Source organism: Rousettus aegyptiacus, unplaced genomic scaffold (genome assembly GCF_014176215.1).
Source record: "Rousettus aegyptiacus isolate mRouAeg1 unplaced genomic scaffold, mRouAeg1.p scaffold_m13_p_2, whole genome shotgun sequence".
Taxonomy (NCBI): Eukaryota; Metazoa; Chordata; class Mammalia; order Chiroptera; family Pteropodidae; genus Rousettus; species Rousettus aegyptiacus.
In genome coordinates this window covers 4,564,623-4,590,364 of record NW_023416295.1, presented here as the reverse complement: position 1 = coordinate 4,590,364, position 25,742 = coordinate 4,564,623, and the positions used below count along the sequence as shown (strand labels likewise).

Genomic DNA, 25,742 nt, shown 5'->3' with positions numbered 1-25,742 from the left:
ACCACTTCTGGGCGGGAGCTGGGGGTCAAGGTCCTCAGGCCCGGTGTTCCTTCCTTCCTTATCCTGGCTGGACCCTTCCTGCCTTTTAAGGCGCCGTTTAAACGGCTGGTTCTTTGCAGAGCTTATGTTTTAAAGGGTCTGTCTCTGGTAGTAAACAGGCTCATTAATTAATAACGAATCAGCATCTCATTTAAAAACTCATCGAAGACCTAGAGAGCTGATGGTCAGAAATGTCTCGCTGTAGGAGATACCAGTGCTGCCCTTTGGGCCTCAGCCGAAAGTGAAGGCGACTGAGGCAAAGCCGGCCAGTGAGGGGCGGGGCCCCCCAAGACTCACGGGCCACACGAACCCTCACTGCGATCTGCAGGGGTCGGGGGGCCTTGAGGGTCCACGCATCCACCTTCCTCCTGCTCCCGCAAACCCGTCCCGTGAGCATCATTGTGAACAGGCCTCGCGCTTGCTTGGCCAGTTCAGGCCTCTGCCTCCACCAGCCGCAGGCCCTGCTGGGCTCCTGGGCCGCCTGGGGTCGTGCCCTCTGGGCACGCGTGCTGTTTCAAGAAGTCGCAACATTTAGGGTACACGTGAAAGAATTAGTCCCTCGTTTTCAAGTGAGAGCGCCTTACTTTACCCCGCAGCCATACCCCACAGCTCCTCTCCTCTCACACAATAATTACTGAGTGACTAAGATTGTTTAATGATGCCCAGCTCAAAGGCCGCCTCCTCCGGGCATGCCTCTGTGATTACCCTTTGATGGCCCTCCCTTCATTCCAACATGCGACTTTTTTTTTTTCCCATTCCAAAGGTAAGGTGAGTTGAGGTAGAAAGATCAAGAGACGGGCTGACCCAGGTTCCCAGACACCCAGGTCCTTAACCAGCCCCCCGAGGGGCGCCCCCAGTGTCACCCCGTCTATGGTGCTCAGTGTCTTTGTGCAGACCCGGAGAGCTGTCCCCCGAGAGAGGGGCCTCGAAGGCCGCCGTCACCCAGGGAAGGAGCCCGGCCGCAGGCTCTCTGGCCGCGCCCTGGTCTGCCGGCTCACACGTGGCCAGCACTGAGCTCAAGGGGGCCGCAAAGAAAATGCCTCGTGAGGCCCAGGCTGCTCGGCCCCAGCAGCCCCCCAAAGACGCAGAGGGGGGCTCTGAGTAGAGACTGCCTTCAGAGTCCTGGGTGTACCCCCCGGCCGGTCAGCGCCACGACCCCATGACCATCCTCGGGGCGCCCTCACACCCGGCCTCGGCTCCTACGTCTCCTGTCTGTGCCCCCAGCCCCTCCCCAAAGCTTCGCGTAACAAGATGTTTAGCAGTTATTTGATGAAGGACTAAGGGGGGAATTTTGCCATATTAGGGTGGTGCTGGGGGTAACCTCAGGGTGTCAGAGCTGACCCCCGACTTGGGGAGGCAATAGGCTCATGGAGGCGTGGCAGGGCCCCCGTCCTGGGAGATGGGGTGACGGGTTTAGGGCTGGTAGGCTGGCCCCTTGTGGGGACAGACACTCCGGTGGAGCCAGCAGGCGGGGCGGGGAGGCCTGGCATCCTTCTCGGAGCCTCTGGGCTGGTTTGACCACTGGGCTGCCCTTGCTGAGGCCAGAGGTGTCTGCCACACACAAGGTGACACTCTTGAGGGAGCTATCCTCCTCCATCTCTGGCAGGAGGGGCGGAAGCCTGTGGTCCGTCACTCCCATTGTCATCGGGCCACCTCGGCCTCTCCCAGGGCAACACCCTCTGAGGGAGGCGCTTTCAAGACAACTTGGACTCCAGGTTGAGAGCGGGGTCGAGGCGGGCGGTCCGTTGTCTGCTTTCACGCACCAGCGAGCTTAGGTCACCCACGAAGACACCTAGTTTCTCCTGCCCGAGGCCAAGCGATGCCCAGGGCCGCTGGGGACGTGGCGGCAGTGACAAGGGAAGAGAAGGGGACAATCTGAGCGGAGAGACGGAGAGGGAGGCGGGGAGGGAGGACGAAGGCGAGACCGTGCAGGGCAGGGTGGCTTAGCACAAGCGTTGTCCCAAAAGGCAGAGAGATGCGCTGGCGATTGTCGGAATGTGGCAGAACTGTCAAAAATACAGGCACCCAAGTCCCCTCGGCGATTGCGCGGATGTCCCGGACTCTACATCAAAACAACAAAGAAGAGCCTGACCCTGTCACATCCAAGGAGGCAGTGTCCCCAGATATTCAAGCCACACCGCGCTTCGGCTTGATGCCAGCCAGGTACAGGTCCAGGACGGTCCTAGGGGTGGGGCCTTTTGTCCTTTCGAGGTGGGACCCTGAGCACCAGGGGACGACGTACGGGGGCGGCTCTGTCGCCTCACTGCTGTGCCTTCTGCCCCCCAGGTGTGCTTCCCGGCCCTGAGGTTTGAGCCACAGGCCCGTGGCAATCGCAGTTTGGGTAGCTGCAGCCCTGGGCGTCTGAGCCGGGCAGTCACAGAGGACCCTGCTCTGAGAAGGGCCGCTCCCTTGGTGTGAGGCTCCGCGGCTGCAATTCGTAACGATTTTAAAATTCTTCATCCTTGAAGTTCGTAATGATGTTCGAACACGGGGCCCCACGTTTTCCTTTTGCAAATTTTGTAGCCGGCGGCGTTTATTAGCTCGCTGGCCCCGCAGCCATCACTGGGGAGGAGCCGGAAGGAAATCTGCCCAGGTCACAGACGGAGAAACTGAGTCCTGGCAGGGAGCCTGGCATAGCCAAGACCGGACGGGTCTTCTGAGTGAGCTCTGGGCTGTTTCGCTCCTGGAGCTCTCTCAGTGAAGGGTGGGCAGCGGTCCCCTCTCCCTCACACACCTGCCGGGGGTCTCTGCCGCCCACCGGGGGTCTCTGCCGCCCGCCCTGGCTGCAACCGCCCTTCTATCTCTTGTTTCATCACATTTCATTAAAAGAAAAAACCAAAACTATTTGCTCACCTGCCTGTGAGGAGCCCCTGGGTGTCGGGCTGTCCTGATGTCCTGACGGCTCTTCCTGTCCTGTCCTCTGTCACCGTGTGGGCCTCCGAGCAGGCTGGCCTGTCCCAGCAAGGGCCACCCACCCTCTGCTCCGGCCAGAGCACTGCCCGAGGCGAAATCTTTGTCCCCTCCTGGAAAAGGCTCCCTGGGCAGCATTCCTGACCTTCAGACCTGCCTCAGCCTGGAGCTGGCCCCACGCCAGCCTGCGGCGATCACTTCCTGGCTGGGTGTTTACCTTCCTGGGCCCATGGGCCCAGTCAGGGTGGCGGCTGCATACCCGACCCGGAGGCGGTGAGGGAGGGAAGACACTACCCACGCTGAAGGCTGGGAGCAGCTGGCACGACTCCCTGGTCCCAGGTAACCCTGCTGGTCCCTCCACTCGCCTCATTCCTCTGCCCCCTGGCCTTGGCCGACTGGCCACACGGCTCTCGAATCTGAGGCTGGGGAAAGGGCCTGGGGTCCTTAAGGGTTCCATTTACTTCCTGCACGTGGCCAGCATACCTCAGCTTGGTCACTTCCAGGTATGGGACACTCTCCGCTTTAAGAGAGAACTTGCTCCATTATTATTACTATTACTATTATTATCTAATAAGTACCTTTTATCCAGTGACAGGTACCAGGCTCAGTAGTTTACATAATCACTTTATCCTTGTGTGAATCTCTGAGCAGAGAATTATGCCCATTTTAAAGATGCAGAGACAGAGGCTTAGAAAAGTAGATGATCTTGCCCAAAGCCACACAGCTAGTAGATTGGGAATCCAGGGTTCAGACCCAGGTAAAAATCCGGGCTCTTAACCACCACCATCATTTGCCAAGTTTATTTGCCAGAAGGTCTTCCGTTTTTATGTTAAATGTAAATCAGCCATTGTATTAGCTGTTGATCGCTGGCAACAAATCAGCCCCAAACTTGGTGGCTTCAAACAGCACAGCTTTGCTACCCACTGTTCCCACAGGTCAGGAACCGGGCATGGCCTGGACGGGCTCTCTGCCCAGAGCCGCTCACAGGCTCCGCCACGGGGCTGGGGCCGCGTCTCGCAGCTCTGCGGGGGAAGGGGCCCCGTCCACGCTCGCGAGCCCGTTGACCACACTCCGTTCCCTGTGTGCTGTCTGGCCGCGGCCTCGGCTCCTCAGCGGCTCTTGGCCTGCGGCTGCCACATAAACCCCTCCTCCACGGCAGCCGGCCACCAAGGCGTGCGAGGAAGATGGCCATCACTTTTGCTGTATTCTCCTCATTAGGAGGAAGTCATCAGGTCGGCCTACACTCAAAGGTAGGGGGTTACACAAAGGCCTGACCACGGGGAGGCAAGGATCACCGAGGGCTGTGTTTGAAAGCTGTTGGTCACAGCCGTCTGATCGCCGTAGAACAACGGTTTCAGGTTTACCTCTGAAAGCCAGATAGAAGTAGTCTCTTATTTATCCATTGTCCATCGACACGGCCATCTGTCTATCTTTCTATTTGTCCATTTGCCCATCCATCAATCCATCCATCCATCGATCCATCCATCCATCCATCCATCCATCCATCCATCCATCTATCCAATACACATTTGATCAGGACACTATACCCCAGACCCCACATTAGGCCAGAAGACACCAGGATAAAAACAGTTCCTCTCCTTCCCCGTTCCCTGCCTCCCTCGCCAAAGGCTCCTGGTGGAGCCTCCGCATCGAGGGCTTGGGGCGGGGTTGCCCACCGGACGCGCTGTTCTCCAGGAGCACGGACTCCCTTGCCTTCATCTGGCCCTCACGCGCCGCTCCCCCGAGGTTCCTTGTCTTCCTGCTCACTCTCCTCTCTTTGTCTCGCTCATTAACTAAGCCTATTTTAAGCGTGTGCTCAGTGCAAAGTGTGTTAGTAGCTGACGCGTGTGTGCGCGCGTGCGTGGGGGGTTGGATCTGCTCCCCTTGACTCTCTTTCCCTCGCTCTCATTAGCCACCTTCCTGGCTCCCTTTAGCCCCTGAAGGAAGCGGGGCCCACAGCTTTTTGGAGACACCCCTCGTGCCACCTGCACACTGGGCCCAGCTCAGAGCTGGGCCTGCAGTCCGGCAGACTGTGGGGGTGCCTGGTGGGGCGAGGGCCGTGGCCAGAGGGGGAACTGGTCCCACTCTCCTGGGGGGCAAGGCCAGGCCAGAAGAAGCTTGAGGAGAGCATGCGCCAAGCCGCACCTGCCTGTGGGCCCCACCTCCTGACCCCGGTCCAGGGCTGGGCGAGCGACCTCCGAGAAGAGGGCGACGAGGTCTTGGAGTCCTGAGGGGCTCGGAGGGATGGCGATCTCTGGAAGCTGGAATTCTGTCTTTCTTGCGGGAGTCCACTTACCGTGTATGTTTGTCGAGCACCTAGTGAAGTGTAGATACTGTGCTAGGGCCTGGGGGTGCCACTGGGAGCACCCCGAGAGTGACTCTCATTTCTCTTTTTCCCCTCCACACCATCTCTGCTTCAGAATAGGCCCCCAGCAGCTCTTACCTGGACCACTGCATTGTCCCGTACACAGGCCTCCTGGACTCATTCTTTCCTAATTGTCTCCAGTCCTTCCCACCCCATCCCACTCATGTGGGTCTGCCGACACAGCCCTGAACTTGTCATTCTCTTGCTCAAAACATTTTACATAATCTCTGCTAGCAGTTTTGTGAGTGTTCTAGAAATATTCTCTCTATGCATGATTGCTCTGTGTCTCTCCGTGACTCTGTCTCTGTCTCTGTCTCTCTCACACACACACATACCTGTATTTTTTGTTTTATTTAGGCAAGACCTCGGCATGTATGTACTGTTCTGTACCTATCGTCTTGATACTTTTCCAAATCAACACACCTTGAAGTCCTTCACTCTTTTTAACGATTGTCTGTTTTTCGGCTATAGAAATATTCTGGGGTGAAACCGAGTGCCATAAACTGAATGTTTGTGTCCCCTGAAAATTCATATGTTGAAACCTAAACCCCACGGCAATGATATTATGAGGCAGGCCCTGCAGGAGGTGGTTAGGTTATGAAGGCAGACCCCTCGTGAGTGGAATTAGAGACCCCAGAGAGCTCCCTTGCCCCTTCTGCTGTGTGAGGTCACAGGGAGGATGACCTCTATGAACCAGGAAGTGGGCTCTCACCAGGTACTGAATCCCTCAGTTACTTGATCTTGAACTTCCCAGCCTCCAGAGCTGTGAGGAATGAATTTCTATTGTTTAAAAGCGCCCCCAGTCTGTGGTATCTTGTCATAGCAGCCTGCATGGAGAAGCCCTTGACCAGAGAGGCTTTTGTGATGTTTTCTGGGTGATCATTTTTGATAGGGCATTAATAAATAGACTTAACAATCATAATAACCAACTCTTTTAAAGTGATTATTATAATCGTTCATTGGCAGGAATCGAGTATTCAAGTATCTTAAGTTTAATTCATTGTAAGAGAATTTCTCTTAAGATTATCTAATAACTTCCTGTGTTGAGTTTGAGGTTGGGAATTGGGAGAGGAGAGACATAGAAATATTTGAACTTTTTTAAAAAATTGCTTGGTTATTTAAAAAAATGCATGTGAAATATATAAAGGTTATAGACCAGGCCTGGTCAAGAAAAGGAACTGGGCTGCAGCATGAACCACCTCTGGGTCAGGCTGGGCTCTAAGCATTTTACACGAATTAACTTGTTTAATTATCTTATCGTAGTCTCATGATGAGAAAGCCAGACATCCAGAGGTTAGATAGCTTGCCCAAGGTCACGTAAAATTTTCCGAACACACAGCAAGGCTGAATATAGATGTAGATGTGTATTATGTATATGTAATGTAAACACATATTTGATTTCAAGAGCAAGAAAGGTAAATAAATCTCCAGGTGCCGTAAATGAACAGGTACTTCTTAGGTCGTTCCGCATCTACCCATGTCCTTCAGGGACTGTTACACACATGGCCAGGGGATGTGTTTGTTTTAAGTTAATAGCCATGTGGGAACGAGAATCAAGGCCTTCGGACCCAAGCGCAGGAGGAAGTTTGGAGGGGAGTTCTGATTTAAAAAGTTAAAAAATGTCCTAGGTCATGGGCAGAAATAGAATCACCTACAGGAAAATAGAGACCGAGCTGGGTTTATACACGGGGTCCAAACTTTCTCCACTCATGGGATTCCGAAACTCTATAGTAGAAACCGAGAAAGAAAGTTGAGACAGCAGGAGCTCTTAAGACTAAGGTAGAGATAACTGCGGGGAGGTCGGGGGTCTAGTGGTAACACCCCCCCACCACCCACTTCCGGTACTTGCTGTGCAAGAGGAGCTCACGCACACAAAAGTATAAAACGTTCGAGGAAGACCAATATAAAAACGTAAATAAATATAAATGATTAAAATAGCATTATCACAAATTATAAAGCATTTGAGGAATAAGAACAAAGGAGTCCCACAATAATAGAAGAGTTGACACCCGAGGAAGTAGAAACAATGGAGTAATATTTAAAAAAAGACAAAAAAAATAAGTTACGTTTAGGTGCTTAAAGAGATGAAGGAGTAAAATCTACAAAATAAGCATAGGAAACCATTTTTAATAATTTAAGACTTGTTTTTTAGAGCACTGTTAGGTTCGCAGCAACGTGGAGGGGAAGGTACAGATTTCTCAGGTGCCCCCTCCCCCCGCACACGCATAGCCTCCCCCACTAGCGACATTCCTGCCGGAGGGTACGTCTGCTGTAGCTAATGAGCCTGCATCGATGCGTTGCAATCACCCATATTCACGTTACGGTTCACGCTTGGTGGTGCATGCTCTCTGGGTTTGGACAGATGTTTAATGAATGACATGTGTCCGTCATTCACTGTCCTGAAAGTACTCTGTGCTTCGTCTGTTTCTCTCTCATTCCCAAGCCCCTGGAAACCGCTGATCGTTCGCTTCGCCGTTTCCATAGTTTTACCTTTTCCAGAATGTCATGGAGTTGGAATCAGGCAGCATATCGCTGCCCGATTCACACTAGCTACCTACACTTACTGATTTGCACTTAAGGTGCAAATCTTGGCTTGATAGCTCATCGCACGTTGAAAAACTCGTAGACGCAACGTTAGATTTAGTAATTGGGAAGACAGATTGGAGAAAATCACCCAGAAGGAAGCTCCAGGAGCCCAAGAGATGAAAAATGTAAAAAACAAATCAAAAGACATCTGGAGAACAAATCGAGAAAACAAATATACGTTTATATTTGAAAAAGCATGCTGAGTCCTAGGCAAGGTACATTAAAATGAGTTCACACCTGGATGACCCACAGTTGGACTACGGAACATCATAGATAAAGAAAAACCGTAAACACCAACAGAAAAAAACGTCTTACTTTCAGAGTAGTGATGGCGATCCTAGGCGTCCAGGCACTGTGCCGTTCCCTCACTTCTCAGACTCAGGCTGAGCACCCACTGTGTGTCGGGCCCCGTGCGCTCCTGCTAAAATGCTCTCTGTACTTTGTACATTTCTCTTTTCTCCCTGGCCTAGCCCAGGTCACACACCCTCCTCCAGGAAGTCTTCCTGGCTCTCCCCGTTCTCCCCGCTTCCTCCTGCGTTTACTCACTGTCAGCATCACAGTCCACCCCCTGCCATGGGGCCCCCTGCCTTCTGTTCCTGGGTGTTCGTCTTTATTCCCCCCACATAAATAATAAGGGCTGAGAGCTCCGGGACCTTATCCATGACCCTTCTCTCCTCCTCCCCAAGTTAGAATGCTGTCGGCTCCATAGGATGTGTTCGGTGAATGTGTTTGATCACTTAACCCCTTGATCCTTTGGAGTCAAATAGAAGTTAAATTTTTGTGCAGAGTCAAGCCCATCTTTACAAGCTCTGGTCCCTTGCGCAAGCATGTTTCCTCACATGATGCTCGGGCCAGGACACAGTTAATAGGCACTCTGAAGCCACCTTTTGAAGCCTGTCATTATGCTACGTATGATCATTTTTTAAATAATGCCTTTTAAAACTAATATTCAGATCACACGTGCCTGGGAAGAGTACAGAAAGGAAATACACATCATTTGTAATCCCACTAGTTAAAACTGATTATTGATATTATTTATTTATTCATTCTACATTCAATAACTACTAAAGATCTATTTTTTTCCAGGCACCATGCTAAGTTTTTGGGGTACAGCAATCCATGTTTTGATATAATTTTCGTTTATTTTTAATATAGATTTTTGAGTACAAACTATGGCCATTTACAAAAGCGGGATATTACCGTACATGCCGTCTTGTTTCCTGCTTGTTACAGTTCACGCTGCCCCAGCATTTTCTCATGCATTATCTTTAAAACGTGGCTTTACTTAATCGGCTGCCTAATACGTCACTTTATGGAAGTGTCGTGATTTCTTTAATGAATAAGCACCCCTACACTTAACGCACCTTTTTAAAAACACCCGTTCTGCAGCACATTGAATTAGCTGGAGAGAAACAAGAACGTAAGAGCGCCAACTTCCAGGCGGTTCCTCGACCTCTTGGGGAGTGTGAGCCAGAGCCGGGGGCTGGGTTGACCCGAGTGTTCACTCGGGCGGGCCTTTGGGGGGTGCTTTCACAGATAAATTCCAAGGTCAGACCATGACCGCCTCTTTGCCAACTCACGGGAGGGCTAGACCAGAGCAGGAACGAGGGGGCCCAGAACTGGCCATCCAGGGATCACCCAGACCTGGGGAGCAGCCAGGAACCACTGACCTCCCAGGAAAGAGGCCCCCATGGGTTTCTGCACTTGGCGCTGAGCCACAGGAACCATCCAGAGCGGAAGATACCGTGAAGTGACTACGTCTGGTTGCAGGAAGGGAGACAAGTTAGGGGGACCTCCCTCACCCCCCAGTTCTAGACCAAGAGAAGTGCACTGCGCACTGAACGGGACTACCTCCTGACCCTTCCGGCTCCTGCAGCCTCACCCCCACTGGCGGCGGACTGGGCCGAGGTGGGTGACGGGTTTGGCTGTGCGCCAGTGCCTGACTCGTCCCCCTGGGAGAGGGCTCCGAGCCTGTGGATGATCCACGGTGGTTATGCATGTCGTGGTGGGTCCAGAGGAAACGGACTCGTGTCCAGGTGAGTCCCTGCTGTGTGCTGTGTGCCAGATGCTGCTTTAAGAGATTTTACATGGGTCGCCTGAATCCTCGCCTGGTCGGCCCTGCCTGGAGAGGCAGGGTCGCCCATTCGCTCAATCGGTGAGTCCTGCTGGAGTCCCGGTCGTGCACCGGAAGCGGTCTCAGAGCCGGGTTGTGGTGGCAGACGCATACTGTCGCCTGCTCCTGTGCAGCTTGGAGCCTATCCCCCCGCCCCATTCGGAGGAGGAAGCTGAGGTCCCCGTGAGAGAGGGGAGGAGGCATCTGAATCAACGCGAAGGAAAGGGCGGGCAGAAATGACCCACCCCGCCGGCGATGCTGCTCTCCCCGCATTCTGCCCAGGGCTCCTCCCTCCCCCGCCTCGAGGACTCTCCAGCTCACATCTGTTGATCGATGGCTTACCAGCCAACTACTGTTCTTCCTTATCTCTGCGGCTGTGTGGGAATAACAAGACCGTGTCAAAGTGCTTGTTATGTTACGATTGGAGCTCAGCCTTTGGATGGGAATCCGCCGAGCAGGTCCCATCTCTCTGTTCAAGAATCCTTTAATAATGCCGATAATGCCAAGGTCACCGGTTCTACAAAACAAGTGACCCATAAGACCAGTGGTCTGGGACCTCCCCCCACCCGAAGCTCCCCCTCCCATCCTGAGTCATGAGGCACACATGGACCCTCAGACGAAGGAATCACGCGCCCCTTGCACGGACACTGCGAGGGTGCATAAGCCGTGAGAAATCTGGCTAAGGGGAGCTCGGGCTTTGGGTCTGTTGAATGCCCCACGTGCTCCGCCGGCATTAAATTCTCCTTCCTCTAACAAAGTTGTCTGAGCTCCGAATTCCTCCATCGGGTGTCGCTTCCTGCAACGCCAAGAGATCAAGAAAGTCGCCCTGCTCACCCGGCTGGCCCTGGCAGAGCCAGAGGGGAAGCTGAGTCCTGGCGGCTCCAGCCCGTCCTGTGCTCGGACTCTGCCAGGCGCGGGACGTCGGTTTCCGGATGGGCACACGCTTTGCCCACAGCATCCATTAAAGAGGCCCGCTTGACTCAGGCTGCCTGTGGCTCACTCTGATTCAGCGCGACTGTGTAGACAGCTGGCCACACTCCTTCCCGGCTAATGAGAGGCAGCACTCTAAGTGGGCCAGGGCTGGGCCTGTACGGGGACACCGCCCTGGAGCAGTCAGGGACGAGTGGGCGGCCGACGTCAGGGCCTCCCTTGGGTGTTTATAGGCGCGGGTCCATCCGCGAGGCCGTGAGACTCGGAGGGCAGGAGCCGCACTGTTCTTCTGGAAGCCGGGTTCCCACTGCCTCTGCTCACACGCCTGACTCGCTGCCTAGGCCCCGGGATCCGACTGGGGACTCTCTCTCCTTGAGGTACGGCGTCGCTCGGGCGTGATCCACCCTTTCTTTTGTTGACATAAACAAGAGCTTTTCTGTGCCAGGTGGTTATGGAGTGGCGGTGCCTGAGAACGCCTCAGATGGTGGCCGTTTTTAAAAGCATGCCGGCTCACGGCCCCCTGACGTGGCACCCACTCTGTTCTTGGGGTGCGCAGAGGACACGCGGGACGGGCAGCGTGGGGAAAAGGCCTCAGGCTATTGCCGGTCGGACCTTCCGGAAGGAGGCTCAGAGGTCTTGTGTCTCTCCACTCCAGGCGTGGGAGTGGAGAGAGCTCATCTCAGCTCAGGGTGGGGGTCCCAGCAAAGACACGGGCCCGAGCCGAGTGACCAAGCCCCTGGAAGCGGGGGTTTCTTGGGGGAAAAGGCCGCCTGAGCTTCGGGCTCACTGCCCCACATGCTTGCTTCGCTGGTGCCGCTGGCAGACCAGATGCGGGTGGCCGCTGGCTCTTCAGAGAGATGGCGTCATTCCAGCACGGTAGCCAACAGGCCGGTGTTCCACCCAGAACTGGTCCCCAGAACAAGGGCCATTCCGCTGGGGACAGCTGAGACGGGCGCCTCTTTCTGGCCTCCCGGGACCGCTGGCCCTCGCTTGTCATTGTGGCCCCCGTGGGGCAGGGCGTGGCTCTTCGCCTGTTTCCCAGCACGAGGAAGGTGCGCGGCGCACGTCTGCGAACTGCCATCGCCTCTCCCCGAAGGGGGCGAGGGGGTGCCGGCAACCAGGTCGTGCTCCTAGCAGGAGAGAGATGAGGCGCACGGGATGGGGACGGCCTCCCACGGCTTGCCTGTTGCGAAGAAGCTTCCGGAATTTCGAGTCCCAGGTGTGGGTGTTGCCGAGGGAGGGCCCAGCACTTAGGGGCACGGGCTCAGGGATCAGGCAGATCCAGGCCCCGATCCGCCCACCTCCCCCAGCTCCAGGAAGTCGCCTGCTGCCTCCCTGACTCACTTCTCCGTCTCCCCACATCTGAGATGTGAGCCCTAAAGCCGGCCTCGAGGGCCGAGTGGGCAGAAGTGGGTTTCCTTGCGTGAGACGCTGCCCTCCGGGCTTGGCGCCCACAAGACTGCAAGCCACGTACGTCGGCCGCGGGCAGCCGTAGGTGGGACCTTCTGAAGTTGCTCCTATTCAACCATTTTTGACCTAGAAAGTGGCGGTTGCTCGTGGTTCAAGCTGACGTTGTCATCTCTCCGATTGCCTGGGTGCCGCGGCGGGAAACTGGGTCGTGCCGAGGCGCCAGTCCAGCCTCCCCAAGGGGTCAGGTCCCAGCTCATCCTTACACTGGGGCCTGCACGGCCACCCCCTTCGCCAGGCGGGGAGAAGGACCTCAGGGAGACGGGTTCTTGCCCAAAGATACACAACCCGTTGGGAGTGGGCCTCGGACCAGAATCTAATTTTTCACTCCTACTTGAGTTCTCTCTCCACTACTTCAGTCTGGAGCCGCCTCGCGTGCAGTAGAGCTGGGTCCAGGTGGGCCCGCCACCTACGCGAGGTGCCGAGGCGGCACCGGAAGTGGTGTTTTCCAGAACTCCCCTCAGAGGCAGCATTGCGCGGGCTTAGAAGTGGGTGGTCCCAGCTCTGACACGTAAGGGCTGGGGGAGCCCAGTTTCCCTCATCTGTACAGCAGAATAATCAGTGTCGACCTCGTGGGGGGTGTCGTGGGGATTAAATAGATACATATCAGTGAATTGTATTGTAGACAATCTAATTTGTAAATATAATTTCTGAAATTAAAATATATATGTATATATATGTATATATATGTATATATTGTAGAGCACTTAAAGAGTATCCAGCACTTGGTAAAGGGGACTTAAGAGTTTGCTATTATTATTATGAAGACCTTTGGGGATTGGCATTGCCAGGGGGTGTGTGATTTGGGGGTCAGCGCTGAGTCACTGAGACCAGAAAAGAGCCCTCGAGAATGGACTCTGAAGTCCCCTTTTCCTCCGCTCCCTCCCCTCCTGTGCCAGCTGCAGCTCTAAATACAGAAGGGACAAATGCTTAGATGAGCCGCCCGTGGGGACTGGGTTAGTGTGTGTTCTTCACAAAGCACCCCACGCTCCTAGAACAATGAAGAGCACAAGGTGGGACCACAATAAGTCTTTACTCTATGAGTAAACAAATTTGTCCCCACCATACAGGTGATCAGAGTCTAAAGGAGGAATCTGCGGACGATCACAGGTGTTCTGGAAATCGATTTTGGAATACCTTAACTTCAGGCGTTCTCAGATCCTCCCTAATCAGCCCTCCAGATCAGAGGAACCTGCTGATTCCATCTCTGGGAGCCAGGCTTCTCTCTCAGTGGTCACTGTTTCTGCTTCTCCAGGCTTTTGTTTGACCTCACTTGGACAATTGCAATAGACTCACCTTCTTCCCTGTGTCACCTGAAGCCCAAAAAGGGACTTTCTAAAAAATAAATTAGGTTAGATCATTTCCTTGCCTAACCATGTCTGAAACCTTCCCATGGCCTCCAGGCTCGAATCCAACTCCTGGCAGCCAATAAGCACCTGCAAAGATGCCCAGCATCCCTAGTCGGCAGGGAAGTGCGAATCAAAACGGCAGTGAGCCGACCACTTCACACCACTCCTCACCCGCCAGGGTGGCTATTATCGAAAAGACACAACAGCCAGAGTTGAGGAGGCAGCACAGGTGCGAACAGGCTGACAGCTCCTCAAAAAGTTAAACTTAGAATTACCGTATTGACGCAAGGCAGGGCAGATTTCCCCGAGGGAGAGTGATGAGTCCAGGGAAATTTAAGCCCCGCACGGGAGAAGAAGAGGGTCCTTTGGCAGAGAGCGTGGGAAGAATTCAACGCACACGCCAAAGTCAGCGTCGAAAGGAAAGCTTACGGGAAAAGGGGTCACGCTCCTCAGAGTGTGGTCTCCTCTCAGGGGCAGAGAGTGAGCAGGACCCTGAGTGTTCAGGGAGTTCCGTTTATAGGTCATTCTTTAGTTCCCATTTCCTTTGATATGGACCTACGGTGAGGAAGGGGAAGGGGAAAGGCCAGCTGGGGTCCCCAGCCTTTAACCCATAGGTTCCCCATGGTGTTAGCCATAGGGAATGAACAATTTCTTGGTGTAGGGCAGCCACTTGAAGACTGTTCTTCCCATTTCCCCTTCAGGCTTGGGGAGATGAGTTCTTTGCAATCCCAGCAGAAACCTCCCTTTGCTCTGAAGGTGTCCTCCTGGCCTGGCGGCAGGCTGACCAGCATATTGCCCTCTGTGAATGCAGCTTAACTTAACATTTTAATTCTCTTGCTTCCTCCCTACGTTTATATGACCCCCCCCACCCCAATTCCACTCCTAGGTGACTACCCAAGCACTTAAACCCTTGATCAATTTTCTAGAGAACACTGTTAAGCTGAAACTTTCACCCCTATTTTCATTTCAATTTTGAATCATATTCGATTCTTTCTCATCTACGTTTCATAACAAAGCTCCGACTTAACCACCGTTATGGCGACCACTTCTACCTTCTTGGACTACCATTTGCAGGTCAAGATTTTATCACCAAGACACAGTTCTTCCTCCCACGTTTAGGCATTTTTACCTTATGTGGCATTTGCACGTCTTGGTTTTATTTTGTTATATTGTCCTAACAGTCACTAATAATTTCAGTTCATTGTGGATTAACTGAAATACTGAAAGATTGCATTTATCCCTCAAACATGTTAAATTAAGTTTCCGATAGATAATAATGTACGTGGTAGGAGGAAAAGGCAAGCTCCAGGAAAGGGACGCAGGGGAGAGGCTGTGTGCCTCCCGGCGAAGCCTCCGCCCACCCCGGGAATGCTGGGCCTGAGCTGGCCCTGCAGAGCATGGGAATTAGGAAAGGGGGGCCATGTCTTTATGCTCTGGGCAGGCCGGCCATGCATGCAGCCCTTCCTGGGGTACGACCAGGAGGAGGCTCTTTTCAGCTAATGGAACCCTGGCCGTCCTGCTCAGGCTGACGGCCAGAGCCACCTGCTCGGCCACCAGCACGCCCTGCAGCTGGGGGTAAGTCACCCTGAAAGGCACCTGGGCGTCCCAGTGATGTGGGACATCCCTTGTAAAATTCTTAATCTTTTTAGCAGGAAATGAACCCTGCCATTTCTGGCAGAGTTCTTAATCTTTTTTTATTTATTTGTTTGTTTGTTTATTTTTTAAGGAAACCCTAGTTAAGGCTTTTCTTTCTCCCTTTCTTTGGGGAAAAAGTCCCTCTCTGTTGAATGCTGATAATTGCCCTGAAACTGGTGACTCAGGTCCTCTGGCTATTGATAAGGATCACGGGTCCATTGTAAGCAGAAATGGCTTTAGGCCAGGCAGGGTCCTGAGAGTCTGAGAGCGGAGAGGACTTTAGGCCAAAGGTCTTTTAATTCTTTAAGGAGTAGATTAACCAAAACTGTTTTCCCTTACTTGCTTAATAGGCAAATCAATAATAGAAAATTAATAGATATATGATCTAAATAACAAGTTCTTATCTTCTTTTCCTTGTCTAAGGACTGAGGCGGGCACTTCAGCAGGAAACCCAAGACCCCGCCCTGACTGAGGCAGAGAGGGAAAGAGCTCCATGACACCCCAGTAGGCAGGAACTACGGCCATTCTCAGCAGGAAGCAGATGCGGAAGGGATCTCCCGTCCCTCAACATTCATACTAATAATAAGGGGGTTCATGGCTCTTAGAAAAGAGTTAGGCAGGAAAGTTAGTTAGGGGGTCTCCGGTCCACCTGCAGAGTCACTGAGGTCATCCTATTCTAGAAAGGGTCTGCCCCAGCCTGCCCACAATTAAGCAAGTCAGAAGGCATTTTTTAGGCTAAAAGTAACTCATAGAAAGAAACATGTGAGCGGAAAATTAGGTACTAGTTTTGGCCAGTCACTTGTACCTGCGCAATGATACCATCATGACACCATCATGACATCATCATTATAATATGATGCATGTGCCTGGAAGTTCCCTTAGTATCATTATAACAGACTGAATTCTGGGACCGAACCTGCGCAGAAAGCACATGATGAATCACTGAGTCCTGTCAATCTTAGTGGTCAATCAAGGAAGCCCACTCCTCCAAGAAAAGTGGCCGCCCACAGCAAAGGGGATAAACGCCCTGAAGACTTTGTCCCCGGGCCTTTCAGCCTCTACTTTCCCTTCTAATAAAGCTTTTCTCTTCTGTTATATTTCAGTGTCTTGCTCAGTTCTTCATTCGAGACATCAAGAGCTTGGACAATGCGCCGGGAGAGGACCCGACTCTCAGTAACACCAGCCCAGAGGCCACCGCCACGCACAGTCACGGAGTCATCTCTGGCCTTTTCTACCTTTTCCGGCTAAAAGCTTATTTTTAATTTCTATTTTCTTGTACCTCTGGAGGACCCGTTCCCCCCCCCCCCCCAGCCCAGGTGAGCTGTCTGGGGCTTCTTTCTCTTCCTGTCCAGATGCCCCATCCCTGCCCCAGGGGTGGCTCCCACAGATGCGGACAGCTGGGAACTTAGCCTCAGGCATTCTGGGGAGGAGAGCCTGGAGAATAGGGCTTTTTCCTTCTTTTTCTTTTTTTTCCTAAGGCAACTTTCTAGGGCTCTGGAGATATAAAAAGCTCCCATGTGTCATTTTCTGGCAGCTGGACAGCTGCAGAACGCCCCTTGGCAAGCGCCCTCATCCTATCCAAGGTTTGGCACGTGATGGATGTGTTAGGTTTGGCGAAAGCAGTTGAAGGTTATCACAAATTTGTCTTAACGAGGTTTGTTAACTTATAAGAAAAATCCAACCATAATACGCTTTTCCAAACACCCCTTCCCAGATGGCTCATGGACAGGGCACTGCCAGACTCCACGGGAGGCCGTGCAGAACTGGTAGACAGGGTCTTGAAATGTAATGAAGAGGGATGAGCCCCACGTGGGAAGAGGACAGGCCACCCCAGCCTTGGTTGGCTCGCTTGCTTGGCTCTCAGGATGTGACCGAAGGGATTTGTCTTCTCTCCCTGCCCCAGGCCCCATGGCGTCCTGCTCCGTCCTGCAGAAGGAGACGGTGTTCCAGTCGGGAACCCACGCCTACAGAATTCCGGCTCTGCTCTACCTGCCGCAGCAGAAGACCCTGCTGGCCTTCGCGGAAAAGCGGACAAGCAAGAAAGATGAGCACGCAGAGCTGATTGTCCTACGCAGAGGAAGCTATGATGCGTCCGCCCAGCAGGTCCAGGTAAGGCGGAGGAGGCTGCACTCACTTCACTGGGGATGCGGAAACCAACTGTCCTTAGATGGCTGGGGTCTAAGCAACAGAGGGAAAACATACCTAGGAACCCCAGAGGGACCCAGGGACCTATCACGGGTGGGGCAGAGAAGGCGCCCCCAAGTGATGACCCAGACAGCACACGGGTTCATCGTGAATGGGTCCAACGGGCCTGGCTATGTTGGCTTCACTGCTCAATGGAACGGTTGGTCAGGGAAACCGATGTTCAGAAAGGGTTTCCTACGTCGTTGAGAACTTGAGGGAGGAATCGTTAGCATCATGTCACTGGAGGCTTGTATCCTCTGAGTAAAATTAACCTGGGCAGTGGGGGGTGGGGTAGGTTGCAGCGATGCCTTGCGTCCTGGAGTTCCAGCGTGCAGATCGAGTAACTAATGTTGGCGAAGACGCCCAAGACTAGTTTATCACATGTGAAGCATTTAATAGTATTATTATCATTACTTCGTGGTCATTATTACCTAGCAGCTGTTCAGAGCATGGGGTTCGAAGCAGATGGACCTGGGTTCAAGTCTTGGTTCTGTCACTCAACAGAGGTACGGCCTTGAGCAGTTCATCTACCCTGTCTAAGCCTCTCGTTCTCCAGGCGTAAGGTGGAGCTGATAACCCCTGTCCCCCAGGAGTTAGGGGTTAGGGTAGATGAGACAATGAATGTTAGGCTCTTAACGCAGTGTCTGCCTTGGGGGTAGCCGTTAACGAATGAGGGTGGACGTCAGAGCCGCAGCGGATGCACGTAGACTCAGGGATCATGGAAGCTCCGTGTGAGGCCTTAGAGTCAGGATGCTGCATTAACAGACTATGATATGTAGAAGGTGGGAGGCGATTGTCACATTCTGTCCCACACTGGTCAGACTGTCGTAATTACTACGAAGGGCTTTATCTTTCAAGGATGGGAGTTGGACCGGGATCAAGAGTGGTGGGAGCCACAGCTCTGGGGGAGGGGGTTTATAAAGGTAAGTGCGTGCTGGGTCATCAGCGCTCCTGGATGACCTATGATCCTGACCCCGTGAGACCCCCTCCCCGACCCCGAATGCCGCTCCCGCCGCTGTCACTGGTCACGTCCAGGCAGTGAGTGCTCCTCCTTCTTTCTCTCCCCTCGCATTCAGTGGCATGCTCAAGAGGTGGTAGCCCAAGCCCAGCTGGAAGGCCACCGGTCCATGAACCCCAGCCCCGTGTATGACGAGAAGACGGGGACCCTCTTCCTCTTCTTCATTGCCATCCCCGGTCAGATCTCTGAGCACCACCAGCTCCACAGCGGGGTCAACGCCACGCTGCTGTGCCAAGTCACCAGCACCGACCACGGGAGGTCCTGGAGCCCCGCCAGAGACCTCACGAGCTCTGCCATTGGCCCGGCCTACAAAGAATGGGCCACTTTTGCGGTGGGCCCAGGCCACTGTCTGCAGCTGCACAATAAGACGCAGAGCCTGGTGGTGCCGGCCTACGCCTATCGGAACCTCCGGGCCCACCAGCAGCCTCGCCCCTTCTCCTTCTGCTTCATCAGCCACGACCACGGGCTCACGTGGGAAAGAGGCAGCTTCGTGACCCAGGACACCCTGGAGTGCCAGGTGGCTGAGGTTGGGGGCGCCAGACAGAGGGTGGTGTACCTGAATGCCAGAAGCTACCTCCACGCCAGGGTGCAGGCTGAGAGTACCAACGATGGGCTGGATTTCGGGGGGATCCACCCAGTGCAGAAGCTGGTGGAGCCCCCCCACGGCTGCCACGGGAGTGTCGTCAGCTTCCCCAGCCCCGGAGGGGTGTCGGACTCCTCGGGCACATGGCTGCTCTACACTCACCCCACCAACCCCCAGCAGAGGTCCGACCTGGGTGCCTACCTCAACACGCGGCCCCCGGCCCCCGAGGCCTGGTCCCAGCCCACTCTGCTGGCCAAGGGCAGCTGCGCCTACTCAGACCTCCAGAGCCTGGGCACCGGCCTTGACGGCTCGCCCCAGTTTGGGTGTCTGTATGAATCGAATAACTACGAGGAGATCGTCTTCCTGATGTTCACCCTGAAACAAGCCTTCCCAGCCGCGTTCTCCTCTGGGTGAGCCTGCCGCGTGCTGCCCAGGAGGGCTCCCGCTGGTCCGAAGCCCCGCTGTGGGCCCCCCGATTCCCCCCTCCCCACCAGCTGAGAGCCTAACGCATTGGCCTCTGAACTTTGCAGGCAGCTTGTGATTCCCGTTGCTGGACGCGTGAGGTCCGCCTCTCGGCTCTTGCTCTCCTTTGTTGTTTCATCTTCTCTGGATTCTCTTTTCAGCCTGGAAACCGAAGGAACCTGGCTTCCCGGAGCCCCCGGACAGGGCAAGGGCAGAGAGCTCTGCAGGGCTCAGCCTGCCGGCGCCCCCAGCCCCGGGCTTTCGTGAGGCCCCGATGCATTGCCTAGGGCATCCCATTTCTTCTTGGGACAAGCTCGTTGTGGCCCCTGGGAAAGGCTGAGACAGATGTGAAGGCGCTGAGGGTGTGTGTGTGTGTGTGTGCGTGCGTGCATGTGTGTGTGTGCGTGTGTCCTAGATAATGTTTTAGGGCAGATAGTGTGGAGAACGGCTTGGCAGGGAGGTGAGGTGGGGTCTAGGAAAATCAAGCTAATTTAAGTCATCGGGTCAGTTTCCCAAGGCTGCCATAACAAATCACCACGAACTCGCTGGCGTAAACAGCCGAAATTTATTCTCTCACTGTTCCGGGGGCTGGATGTCCAAAACCAAGGCGTCTGAAAGGCGGGCCACCTCCGAGGCCGCGTCCAGCCTCCGGGGAACCCGGGCGTTCCTCGGCTCCCGGCGCCACCGCTTAACGCCTCGGGCCTCTGATGCCTTTCCCCTCCTTCTCCTGTGTTTTCTGTCCTTTAATCAGGACACTTGTCGTTGGATTTAGGGCGCGCCTGGCTAATCCAGGGCGATCCTTCACATAGTTACATCTGCAAAGACTCTTTTTCCACTAATGTCAAATTCACAGATTCTCGGGTTTAGTGCAGGGAAACGTTTTGGGGGAAACGGCATTCAACCCGCGGCCATCGGAACCGGTTGTTTTTGTACAGGCGATGTGGGTAAAGGCAGGAATGACATTCCGATGGCTCGGACACCGCCGGATGACGGAGCGGGCGGCAGGGGTCGAGCTGCTGGCTGTGTGTCCATGCCACAGAGCTGCGCCGGGGCACTCAGTTTTTGTGGTGACAGGTCTGTCACCAGGCAGAGGCGAAGAGAGAGGGGAAAGGATTCTGTGCTTGCCTAGTTCTTGCCATGTAGAAAGAGCAGAGAGAAGGCTGAGCCTCCCTCGTCCTGAGGGAGACATCTTGAGGAAGGACCTGGCCTGAAGGAAGGAGGCTGACACCTATGTGACCTCTGGGATCTTCATGGGCCTTTGTCACTTGTCTCTGTGGAAGCATGGGCTTGCTCCCTGCCTCCGATCAGAACCCCTCTGATCAGATGTCCTACCGATCGGGTCAATCAGGCATTTGAATGTCAGGGGATCAATGACAACAGCCATGGGCTGTTGAGGCTGAGCTGCGTCTCTGCGGCAAGGCAGTGGTTAAATGAAATTTTCGCAGTGTCAGGAGTTGGAGGTGTGGCTTTGGGTTTGGGTCTGCGTGTGGTTCCCGGCACTGACCCCTTATCGAGGTGCAGCTTCTCTGTGTGGGGTTCAGTCGATCCAACTGAAAGGATGAGGAATTAGGGCCTGGTCGTTGCTAGCAGGGGAAGCTGGGGTGCTCTGCTCTGGGGATGCCTGCCAGGTGCGTTCCAGACCCCGCAAGTGTAGCCGGCCGAGTCAGGAGGCTGAGGAGAAGGGCGTGGAGGCCAGGGGCAGTGTACACTCAAGATAGGGCAGCCCTGCAGCATGCTGTCCTAATTAGGACACTTCTGAGAGTGAAAGGAAGAGTGTCCCCAAGACAACGGGCACCGACCAGGACTGTCCCAGACGAACTGAGAGGTTTAAGAGAGGAAGGCTCCGAGGACCGTGCTGGGGGCTGCCCTCCACTAACCACCCCAGAAACCTCAATGGTCTGTTAAGCATCCTGAGATGAGGCAGGAATTGGACAGGCCATCAGGCGACTGCCAAGCAGAATGTCACTCTCTGAGACTCTCTCAATGAGGTTTCAGTTCTAACAATTTATTAGAACTCCCCAGGGAGCTTTTATACTCATCCTATTCCCCGGGCACCACCCCCGGCCAAGTGATTCATAATCTCTGGTAGCGAGGCCTAGGCACGGGCAGTTTTCGAAAAGCTGCTCGAGTCATTCTAGTGAACATAAGACTCAAGAACCACTGGCACAAATGATCTCTAAAGTTCCTTCTAGTTCCAAACGTTTACAAACACCAAAGTCGTCTGATTTGAATGAAAAAAAAATAAGCAAGAGTTGATTTGGTTAAAGCTGAGCGAATCTAATCTTTGAAAGACACCATTGAGAGGGGAAAAAAAGCCATAGGTCCGGAGAAGGTCTTTACTACACATATATCTGACAATGGACTTGCATTCAGAATATATAAAGAGCATCCACAAACCAATAATAATTATTAAAAAAAAGACCAACCATCCAACAAGAAGAGGCAAAAGCTTGAACAGGCACTTCACTGTTTAAGAAGATATCCCAAGAGCTGCTACACGCATGGTCGTCAGGGAAATGAAAGTTAAAATCATGAGGTGCCCCCTAGAATGACTAAAATGAAAAAGCTTGACAGCAGCACGTGTTGGCAAGGCTCTGACGCAACCGAAACGCTCATGCGTTTCTGGAGGAAGCGTAACTGGTACGAACACTTTGGAAAGCTGCCGGGTTTCTCAAACTGAACATGCAAATACTCTACGGTCCAGCGATTCCAGTCTGAAGTACGCATCCAAGAGGCATGCGTGCACACACTGCCGAAGACACGCGTGAGAAGGTTTACAGCAGCCTCATTTGTAAGAGTCTCAAACTGGAAACAGCCCAAGTATCAGTTGAAAATAGAATGAGTAAATAACTAAATTGGGGACCATTCATGCAATGGACTGTTACCCAACAATGAAAGAATGAACTACTTCTATACACCAGAGCATGGCTGATTTTCAGGTGTGATGTCAAGAAAAAGAAGCCAGACTCAAAAGAGTACATGCTTTATGATACTATTTAAATGATGTTCGATAACGAGCTGAACCAGTCTGGTATACAGGTCAAGATAGTGCCCGGTTCCAGGGAGGAGATGCTGTTCACTGGGAAGGGGCTGGAAGGAGGCTTCTGGGTGCTGGGAACACCCTGATGTTTGCTCTGGTGCTGGTCAAGTCAGGAGGGTGCACTGCATGCAAACATTCAATGAGCTGTACACATAAGATTTGTGCACTTTACCGCATGTATGTACATTATATAATAAAATGTGAAAATTGAACTGAATAATGGATTTGCTAGTTAAATCTCCGAATCGATATGTTATATTGGGTCATATAACTTCGGGACTGATTCTTTTTAAACAAGCTTTTTTGGAGAAATGACTTCAGATTTACGGGAGAGTTGCAAAGATCACGTGGAATGTTCCCGTGCACCCCACACCCAGCTTCTCCTGATGTTTGCATCTTACACGACGGTGGTACGTTCGTCAAAACTGAGAGATTAACCCTGGTACGTGACTCTTAACTAAACTCCAGGCCGTGTTTGGATTTCACCAGTTTTTCCCACTAAATGGCCTTGTTCTGTTCTAGGATCCAGGATATATGTGGTGCATTTAGTGAACCTGAATTTTAACTGCAATTTGCATCCATAGAGACACACACATAAGCACAGACTGAGACGCAGTGCCAGTAGGTCCCTCCCCTCCACCCGCCTTGCCCTGAAAACCCCTCGTCAGACACGTAAATAAACGTGTAAATGCCAGGAGCGTGTGCTTCAGGCCCAGGCCGCGGGATCGAGATGTCAGAAGCAGTTCAGCCTCTGACGCCGGTTCCGCCACAGCTCCAGGTCCGGGCTGTGGCACGTCAGTGGGGGGCGGGGAGGTCAGTCCTGAGCCCTGTGCCACCGCCTGGGGCATGTAGGGGCTGGTGTGGGAGGTGCGTGTGTGTGTGTGTGTGTGTATGTGTGTGCGTGCGCATGTGTGCATGCATGTGTGCGCGTATGAGTGCATGTGTGTGCGCGCGTGCGTCTGTGCATGCATGCATGTGTGTGCGAGCGTGTGTGTGCGTATGAGTGCATGTGTGCGTGTGCGTGCGTGTGTGTGCGTCTGTGCATGCATGCATGTGTGTGCGAGCATGTGCGCACGTATGCATGTGTGTGTATGAGTGTACGTGTGTGTGCGTGTGTGCGCATGCATGTGTGTATGTGTGTGTGCATGTGAGTGCATGTGTGCATGTGTGTGCACATGCACGCACGTGTGTGCGTGAGTGCATGTGTGTGCATGCATGCGTGTGCAGGTGAGTGCATGCATGTGTGCACGTGTGCATGTGTGCATGAGTGCATGTGTGCATGTGTGCGTGCATGTGAGTGCATGTGTGCGTGTGTGCATGCATGCATGTGTGTGTATGAGTGCATGCGTGCGTGCGTGCGTGCATGCATGCGTGTGATGCCCGTGGTCCGCTGCCCGGCCCAAGCTGCAGGGAGGAGGCTGGAGCAGTGCTGCTCAGTGTTCCGCCTGGCGACCCTCCCTGCAGGGCACGGGAAGCCTGGCCTCACCGGCGAGCTCCGCTCAGCACAGACCAGGGAGAACCTGGAGCTCGGGGTTTGGGGAAACCCTTGGCCTGGTCCTTGCAGATCTTGGACTCGGGGCTTTAACAGCACTAAGAGTCGGAGCTGCTGTCACAGTTAGGGACCCCTGGAACGAGGCCCATCACTCCCATCACGTCCCCCTTCATTTCCCCTTTTGTTTGGGCCAGGCGTGTGATGGCCCATGAAAAATGACAGTAGAGTATTGAGAGCTGTGGCCTCGCCCACTGCCATGCGCAGTGCAGAGACTTTGCAGAACTGGTCCGCTAAGAACCCTGGGAATAGATCAGGGTCAGTGGCATGGCCAAAGCCACCTGTTCCACACTCACTCTGGGCACCAGGAACTCGGTTTTCTCCCCCCAGGATGGCTAAGGCCCGTATTACACAGCGGATGCTTCCTGAGTGTTGGAAGTGGCCAAGATGCTGTTCTAGGAGACGGGAATTCCACGGCGACAAGACAGAGCCACGGCCCTCGAGAAACCTGCATCTCATGGGATAAAGTGGACAATAAACACATAAGCAACTGCGTAGGAAGTGCAGCTCTGTACTGATCAGCGATGAGGAGAACAGGGCAGGGAACCATATGGCGAAGGATAGGAATATTCCTCAACCATAAAATAGTGAAATCCTCCCATTTGCAACGACCTGGATGGACCCAGAGGTTATTATGCTGAGTGACATAAGTCAGAGAAAGAGAAATACCACGGCATCTCACTGATATGTGGAGTCTCATCAAACTGATCAAAAACAGACTGAAAGACAAAGGACAGTTTGGTATGGCTGGAGGGGAGAGGGTGGGGGCTGGGAGAGAGGGGTAAAGGGTTAGAGAGGAACGAATTAGTAATTGACAGATGGTCACGGGACGGGGATGCAGTTAGCATTAACGCAACGGCTGTGTGTGGAGCCAGAGATTCAGAGCAATCAGGGCGATCGTTTCATGAACTATATAAAGGTCTAACCTGTGTGCTGTGTACTTGAAACTAATAATAAAATAAAATGCTTAAAAAAGAACAAAGACCTGCTACACCGATGTCACCTGGGACAGCATCTCTGGGGAAGTGGCGTTTTCATGAAGACCCTGGAGAGAGAGAAAAGCACATCTTGTCTGTTTTCCTCAAAGAGCCATAGTTATGCACCCGGGACTGAGCAGTGTCTGGCCGGCCACTGGACCCAGGGACGGTAGTCTCCTGTGGCTCCCCAGTGTTGTCCTTGGAGCCCACTTTGTGCGTTTCTACCTCCACCGAGAGCGGCAGTTCTCAAAGTGTGGTCCCTGGAGCAGCTGTGTCACCCAGGGAAGTAGCGAGAGATGCAAATTTTTACAAGACTCTGAAGGCATGAAGCTGCACCAAGAACTTCTGCAGCCCGGGCGCTTGAGGCCCTCAATTTGGGGGCCACCCCCTTCCGCCCTTGGCAAGTCTGTCCCTGGCCTTCATTCCTTTAACAAATGCATATGCCAGATACTTGACGACCGTGGGACAAGGGCTTACACAAAATCAGCTACTAGACAGACTGTCTCGGGTCAGTAGAAACTGTCAGAAATTCGGC

The 25,742-nt window shown here is 53.5% G+C and overlaps 2 protein-coding genes across 3 annotated transcripts in view; one reads left to right on the top strand and one right to left on the bottom strand.

Annotated features, from left to right (window-relative positions):
• Positions 1-3,048, bottom strand: part of NGEF (neuronal guanine nucleotide exchange factor) — an 86,465-nt gene extending 83,417 nt beyond the window's left edge. Inside the window, exon 1 of one of the 2 annotated variants that reach the window (XM_016134728.2) lies at positions 2,893-3,048. The gene's annotated coding sequence lies outside the window, so the exon portion shown is untranslated. The remainder of the gene's footprint in view (positions 1-2,892) is intronic. The other variant, XM_016134730.2, reaches the window with a different exon arrangement.
• A 14,254-nt stretch (positions 3,049-17,302) lies between these two features.
• On the top strand, positions 17,303-22,898 carry NEU2 (neuraminidase 2). The gene is made up of 2 exons (XM_016134732.2): positions 17,303-17,503; positions 18,655-22,898. Exons 1-2 carry the CDS (start codon positions 17,303-17,305, stop codon positions 19,591-19,593), a joined length of 1,140 nt encoding a protein of 379 aa, XP_015990218.2. The 3' UTR covers positions 19,594-22,898.
• Positions 22,899-25,742: the final 2,844 nt, after the last annotated feature.

What these genes read in the sequence shown, in the direction of transcription:
- NEU2 (XM_016134732.2), top strand. Translation starts at nt 17,303, where the DNA reads ATGGCGTCCTGCTCCGTCCTGCAGAAGGAGACGGTGTTCCAGTCGGGA. An exon ending in CGTCCGCCCAGCAGGTCCAG is followed by an intron (nt 17,504 to 18,654) that starts GTAAGGCGGAGG and finishes CCTCGCATTCAG; the next exon opens with TGGCATGCTCAAGAGGTGGT.